General features: G+C 31.2%; 1 protein-coding gene across 3 annotated transcripts; it reads left to right on the forward strand.

Annotated features, from left to right (window-relative positions):
* Positions 1-602: 602 nt before the first annotated feature.
* On the forward strand, positions 603-7,316 carry LOC122047394 (E3 ubiquitin-protein ligase RNF4-like). 3 transcript variants are annotated; one of them, XM_042608653.1, is made up of 5 exons: positions 603-773; positions 1,085-1,338; positions 3,002-3,080; positions 5,193-5,320; positions 6,834-7,316. In XM_042608653.1, the coding sequence occupies exons 2-5, from the start codon at positions 1,195-1,197 to the stop codon at positions 7,056-7,058; spliced, it is 576 nt and encodes a 191-aa protein (XP_042464587.1). In that variant the 5' UTR covers positions 603-773; positions 1,085-1,194; the 3' UTR covers positions 7,059-7,316. The 3 variants fall into 3 exon arrangements, with proteins under 3 accessions (XP_042464587.1, XP_042464586.1, XP_042464585.1); XM_042608652.1 differs by having other exon boundaries at positions 606-777; positions 1,085-1,374; XM_042608651.1 differs by having other exon boundaries at positions 606-773; positions 1,085-1,374.
* The last annotated feature ends 298 nt before the right edge of the window (positions 7,317-7,614 follow it).

Here is a 7,614-nt window from a genome sequence, read left to right on the forward strand (position 1 = left end):
CGATTTAACCTTTGATGAATTTATCTAGGCGATTGACTTGTGGTTACACATCTTGCACATACCATACATAGAAGGACAATTGGGAAAATATTTAAGGAGGAGACATCTTTTTAATATTTTTATAGCATTAGATGTCTTTTTTATGTTAATAAAAATAAAGATCATTCTTTGATATTTTTTTAATTTTATTTATTTAATATAAAATTTTACAACCTTCCTAACCCAAAAGTTGTGATAGCTAGAAATTCAAAGTGATTATTTTATTCTTCTTGGGAGGCAATGTAGAAAAAACAGATAAATTATGGAAACGAATTGAATTTTCATTTTTTTTAACAATTTTTTACACTTTCCAAACCAAAAAAGTTCCAATAATTTAAAAAATATGGAAGGCATTCAATTCCTTCTAATTAGTAGGCAATAATTTACTTACGAAAACAGTTGTTTCTTTTTTATTTTCAAGAAGATTTATAATATTATTTCCTTTTTTTTTCAGGAAAACGAAAATCGGAAAGAAGATTTTGGAAAACGAAACGGAAAGAGAATGCACACGCAACGGATGCGCCAACCTCGACCGGGTTCTTGCTCCGATTTTTTAACCATGATCGTGTTCCTCGTTGAAGCGCGACGACCATATAAGACACCCTCCAAAGTCGCCTCTTTTCGCCATCATCGATCGCCTCCATACATCTCAATCGTCTACGAAAATCCTATCCCTTTGATCGCTGGAGAAGCTTTCCGATTTCCATTGATCGGCTGCAAATCTTTGATCGGCGGTTGGTGCGATTTCTCTGTTATTAGGATCTTATTCATTTGGGGATTTCTTGTGTTTTCTTTCCCCAAACTCTCGTTTCTTTATCAGATTCTTGTTGCCCCTTTGGTTTTTCGTTTTTTGTTTCGTCTTTCTTCTTCTTGGGATTTCGGATTCACATGGTTTGATCAATTTGCAGTATTTGGATATTATTTCTTTGTTTGAAACTCAATTTTCTTTTTTCCCTATCGAATTCAATATTTGTTTTTACTGTTATTTCAATGGAAAGTTTTTGAATAATTTCTTTGCGTTTCTTTTTGAATGGTTTGGTTTTAGATGATGAATTGATCATGGGCATTCCTTCCTATTTATGTTGGGAAGCATATTGTCTTTTATACCATAAGCAATCTTGAATCATCGATTCGGGGCACGAGGAGGCACCAAAGATGGTCCGGAATATAGACCTTAATTTTCCACCTGTGGAGAGTATCGAATATCCGGAGCCAGAAAACATTTATCGTGCTTGTCAACAACAAGTGTCTTACGTGCCACCAAGTTCTGCTACTAATGTAGAACTGACAGAGAATGAGGTTGTAATCCTTTCTTCTTCAGGAAGCTTACCCATGGTAATTCCCAGTTCAGTGAGTGGCAGTTTTTCTCTCATTTTATTTTATCATCTTTTCAATTTTGTCAGAGTTATTGATATTGATTGAATGGTTTGGTAAGAATGGTACATAGCATTGCCAACTTATCTACATGTAGCAGATTGCAATGAGTTAAACCATCTATATTTACGCATGGTTTTCGCTATGATGAATAATACTTTTTTGTTTGGATTGAACATTTTTTAGGAGATCTTGATTCTTGATCTCTTAGCATTAACATGCCTAAATGTTTAGTAAGCTTAAATATAAGAATGTAGATTCAATAATACTGAAATAAAACAAAATAATTAGTTTAAGATAGTTTGATATGGAACTCATGGAATAGTTAGACTGATTGTTTGGTAGGAGAGGGATTGATTTATATGTGATTACACTTTATGCATATTTTTCTTTTAAATCTATTATATATCATGTTTATTATAACACATGTTGATATTTCCTATTTCTCCTTCTAAATCCATAAATCTCTCATAAATGCCATTAGCATCTATTAAACTCGGGTAAATGACGTTTGGTTAAGATATATTCCAAAGATGTCAATATAGAAATATCAACAATAATATCTTTATGTTTAATTAAGATTATATAGCTTATATTTCAATCAGCAATCTTGATAATAATTTATTTATCCTTTGATTTATTTCCTTCAACTGTGAACTTATTTTTTCCTTTGTCACCTCAAAATAATAAACAATTCTAATAAGTTGGAGACAAAATTTGGTTTCAAAATATCAAATTAAAAGAAACTATATATTGTTTTTGAAGGTAAGACAATCATTGTCAAATATGGCAATTGTGCTACTAGTATAAGAGGCTAAAATTTTCATGGCATATATGGAAAATTTTAGCTGACCCCACCTAGTGGTATAAAGCTTGGTTGTTGTTGTATATATGCTAAATTTTAAATTTCACACCAATATATTTGCTAAATTACATTTGAATGGGCACATATGCACGCCATTTGTTGTGCTATGGGAGCTAATCATGCCTGAAGTAGAACCAAATCAAGCATTAGATGGTATGCACATTTTCCAATATGACCATAGATTCAACACTTTAACAACATGAATTAGTGGTGGAAAGAAAAGTTTTGTTGCTTCAAATAATTAGAAGACATCGAAATGAACTGTTTAGTTTTATGATCTTATACAATAATCAATGCTGGATTGACTAATGTAGCCACTGCTAAATAGTTGGCAAATACACCTTGTTTTGTTCTTTAAAAATTTTCTCATCATTGTTTATTTTTGTTTTTCTAGTATTCTTTTGGCTTGTCCTTTGGCTCCAGTATTTGCTGTCTTTATAAATAGAGTAGTTTTAGATGCTCCTTTTACAATATGACCTTAGATTCCATATTTAACAAGTTGAATTTTGTGGTGGAAATTTAAATAAGTACAAGCCACGATCAAAAATGAATTGGATAGTTTTGTGGTCTTAGATACTTATTATTGTTTGGTTTAAATTGATGTAGTCAATGCCAAATAGTTGGTAGATACTCCTTAATTTGTTATTTAAAATTTTTCTCTTCATTTTTGATTTTTGTTTCCCTATTATCTGTTTACTTCTGAATACATCCCTATTTTTTTAGGGAAGGAACATTAACAAAAGGAACCAGTCTGTTATGATGAACTTGAATCAAGATCTCGAGTTAAATCTGAGAAGGTCAGGTCAGTATATGCCATTGTTATTTTAGTTTGAAGAATGAGCTCTAAGTCTCTTGATTCAATATAAATAAATTAGTACACACTACATAGGCTAGGAGACCTTCAAGGGGTCTTTGAAGTTTGAATTAAGGCAAACTACACTCCACTGGATGGGCTGTAAGGACTGAAGTAAATGTCATACATGAAAAACTTTAAAACCATAGTGTTACTAGGAAACTAGTTTGCTATGAGAATTATGTAATATGTATTATTCATTATATAATAGTTCTTTATCTCATGGTTCCTTTTTCTTGTTTTTTTGCTTTTTCGTCTAAAGTATTCTAAAATGCTTGACATTGTGAATTTTTTATCATGGTTTGTAGTGCTGCATTGGCAATTTTTTTGGTCTGGAATTGGTACAACTCTAGTATATCATTACACACTTTTTTTGCTATAAAAAGTTGAAAATTAACATTTATGAAAAGGTATTTGTTGAAAAGACAATACATACAGATACATATTGCATATATAGGGAAATGCTGACAATACAAGTTTAAAACAATAAGTACAAATTTTCATGCATATTTTTTTTGTAAATAAATATTAATTTTTAAGTGGGTTTGTTAGTGATAGAAATATGTGACTATTAGTATGGACTATGAAATCAAGGACTCGATTTTATTTTAATAATGCATTAATTTCAAATTCATCTGTAGAGGACACCATAAACATTATTTACAGATCTATTAACTTTCTAATCTATAAGATATCTGAATCCTTTTTGAGGTGGAAATGTAGGAGTGACCCTACATTGTTAATCTTAAAATGAAGCTGGATATCGATAACTATACAATTCCTTATGCTTTGTTTTGTAGATTAAAATGATTGAAAACCATACATTCTAGAAGCATTTTAGAATTTGAAGCCGTGGACGATCATATCTGACTTAATGTAGCTGCAGTTGGTTTGTACGGATGAATAAGAGAAATATGATTCTAGCAAATTGATAGCTATGGTTAGAAACTAATGGGAGATAATTTTTTAGTATTTCATATAAAACCATACAGTCCATACCATTTATTTCCTTCTTTGGTCTAGCCTGAAGTTTTATATGGTTTTGTTTTCCACATGATTTATTTCATTGTTGAATCCACTATTTATTACAATTTTTATAATGTTCTTGGATTTTATTTTTTGAGTATTGGGTAGATTGCATTGATCTAATTAAATGATTAAACTAGCTCACTTATGACATTGAGAAGATAAAAGGTTGAAACTATTTTTGACCATTGTGAAAATTGCATTAGATTGGATTAAAAGAAGACAAAAAACTCAACTAAGGATCTATGTTCTCTTGATATTTTTAACAAAAGGTTTACCTTCATACCAAAAACAAGAACAAACTAGATTTCTTGCTTGTTCGGTGGTTTTGAAATAATAATGCAAGCGTACATGTAAATAAAATGCTGAGGTGCTAAAGCTGCTATAGTTTGCTTTAAACCTTTTCTCTATCACGTGCTTCCACTATGATTATCATTCCTCATTTAGTTTACGGTGAATTGTGTCATCTACCTTGGAGGGGAGTTATGAGAATTACTTTATTATGAAATGAAGTTATAACTTAAATGGTTCAATTATTTCAACTTACTCAGCAAAATCAGGCCTTACAAAAATGATGGTGAAAAACAATTTTGATTACATTTCCAATGATACAAACATCTCATCTTGCTCAACAACATTAGGCACTACTAAAATGATGGAAAAATAACAAAGATAAAGTAACTTTTATCTTAATGGATCTCTATAGGAGAAAGAGCATGATATGCAAGGTTTTGGTGATGTGTAAGGAGTTGTCACCATGAAAGCAAGTTCCAATGTGGAAGTCAAGATCATTTTGTTTAGTTTTAGTTTATTTCATATCATAATTAATATAGGTTTCCAGTAAGAGGAAATCAACATGCAGTAATTAATTTGCTAGTGAATTCTGGCTGATATCCTTGAATTTAATGTTGTGACTGGTCTCTATAAATCATTTAAATTACATTTGGTTTCTTATCAAGTCTATATATATATATATATTGGACTTTATCATGAAAATTTCTATTGATCTTCTGTTAACTTCCACCCATTTTTCAGTCACCGCAGAGGAACACGCGAGAAGTTCATCTTGTTTCGCTTGCAAGAGGCCATTTAGAAGTTCAACTAGTGGGACAACTGCCAATTATTATCCTTATCATGATTTGGAAGATGGGCATGATGCAAGGGTAATTATTTTATTAATATTTGGTTTTATTTCATTGAGAAAAACATTTTTTGCTTCTTGATATACTATGCTACAATATAAGTGTTGGTTTTTTGTATTTTGTTCTATCCTTTTTGAGTTTTTTTCTGCATAACATTCCAGTTGTATGCTTACCTCCTGAAGCATTATTGGATAACATTAGGTAACCTCTGAGGTTGTTTTAAATAAGATTATTAATACTATCTTCAGGTTTTCAGATCTAATTTGCTACCTACTGATACATTTTTAGGATGCAGTCATTTTGTCTAGAATCCTCCAGTTAGTTCTTCCATTTAAGGACTTGAGCAACATGAACATTTCAAATGAGCCAAAAGTCATATGACAGGATGTTTTAATTATGAATTTTGTGATATATGGTTTGATCCTTTTGATGTTGTTGTTGTTGAAAATGTAAAACTAGAAGATACAACTTGAGATGTTCTAATAGTGATGGTCCTTTGGTATTATAATTCTTCTTTTGATCAAACATTGATTGAGAGACGAGATTGACACGAAAGAACTGAGTTACAGAAATTTCACCTGTTACATCAAGTGGTAATCTTAACTGACTTAATATTTGTATTTGGAAGTCAACTATAGTTCTGTCAATAGGTTGATATTTTTTTAATGCATTGTTACTGACATCCAAAAATTTGTCGTATTCACAGAGCTAGATTCTGACAATGCACTAGCGGATATTATTACCACTGAGACCATTGTTGGAGAATTTTCGATGCTTAACTATAATTTTTAGTAGTGTATTCTTACACAGAATTTAATGGAGTGATAAAAACCATATAGTTTTCCACAACTAGTTAGGATTAATAAAACTTGTTTTTTAAAGTCTCCTATGATTCATGATACATTCTATTTACAATTCAAAATCACATTGAAATGATCCATGATACAAATGTTGATTCGACAACCTTGTTAACATTCTATTAGTCATTTCAAACTTCTGCATAGAAAGTATAGTCCATCTAACTGATGAAAGACATTGACCCAACATATGTTGATAATAATATTACTCCTTAGTAGGTTTGAATATTTTTACCGCCTTAGTATACTGAAACTCCTTGTCCTATTTTGTTGCATTTCATGCACATTATTGATTGAATCCACCACAACCACTTGCCTTGTTTATTTACCTAAGAATGCCTCAATCTTTAAAAATTAGCCAGGTGGATTCCTATTACATTTTATTCTCAATATAATTTACGAACAACACACATAGATGTTTTTGATATCCTTAAAGTTTACTTTAGAAGCAGGGATGATGTAATGAGTAGCAACAAATGGAAAATTGGATTTGTGAATGTTTTCTTCCCCTTATTTTGGTGGAAGAGGATGAGGGATGAAAAATGACAACTTCCATAGACAACTCCTAAAATGAATAGAAGGATACTTCAAGACAATTTTTTAGCTTCTTTATGATTCCTCCTGTGTTTTCCAATTTTTTTATAATTTAAACCTTGATTCTGCCTTGAAAATTTCAGAGTAAGAAACTGGTGACGCCTGAGCCACAACTTGTGAAAGTAATTGTGAAGCCGCACACCTGTTCAATCTGCATGGAGGAATTGGTAGAGGCAGCATCGACTATTTGTGGCCATATTTTCTGTGTGACCTGCACAAAGTCCTTCATAAGGATACAAAAGAAATGCCCAACTTGCAGGAGGAAGCTTAACATGAGAAATTTCCACCGTGTTTACCTTCCTAATTAAAATAAACTTCAAATGCTGTTCATTTTTGTGTTGCTTTTCAATCTTCTTTTCTCATCCTATTTTATCCCCTTTTTGCCTCGGTAGAGGGACTCTTGTTCTAGATATTCTAGAATATAGGTTATAGAAAAAAGAATAATTTTCTTGGGTTGCAATGATATATGATGATAGAAAAGAAGATTTAATGCTGGATGTACTCTTTACATTGTAGCTCAATGTCTGTTATTTTTGAGTTATATCATTTGTTTCTTTTTTTGGATCTATGAGAGGATTTGATTCAGTATTATTAAGCATGGAGGCGACTTGATTGAAACTGGTTCCTAGCCGGTTTTGCACAAAGATATAAATTGGAAAGGGCTTGTGTATTTGCAGGGTTGGGTGATAGTTAAGCATATATAGGATGGCTCACAAGTCTAACCTCAATTTTTTATTTAATTTGATGCTTGATGCATCAATAATTAATAAAATAATTGCACTGAATGTGTCATTCTTAGCTTTCAGTTATTCTTAGGAGATTAAACCTCTTAATAAGTTTTTTTTTATAGTTTTCAATATACCA

The sequence above is a fragment of the Zingiber officinale genome, chromosome 2B (assembly GCF_018446385.1).
Source record: "Zingiber officinale cultivar Zhangliang chromosome 2B, Zo_v1.1, whole genome shotgun sequence".
Taxonomy (NCBI): Eukaryota; Viridiplantae; Streptophyta; class Magnoliopsida; order Zingiberales; family Zingiberaceae; genus Zingiber; species Zingiber officinale.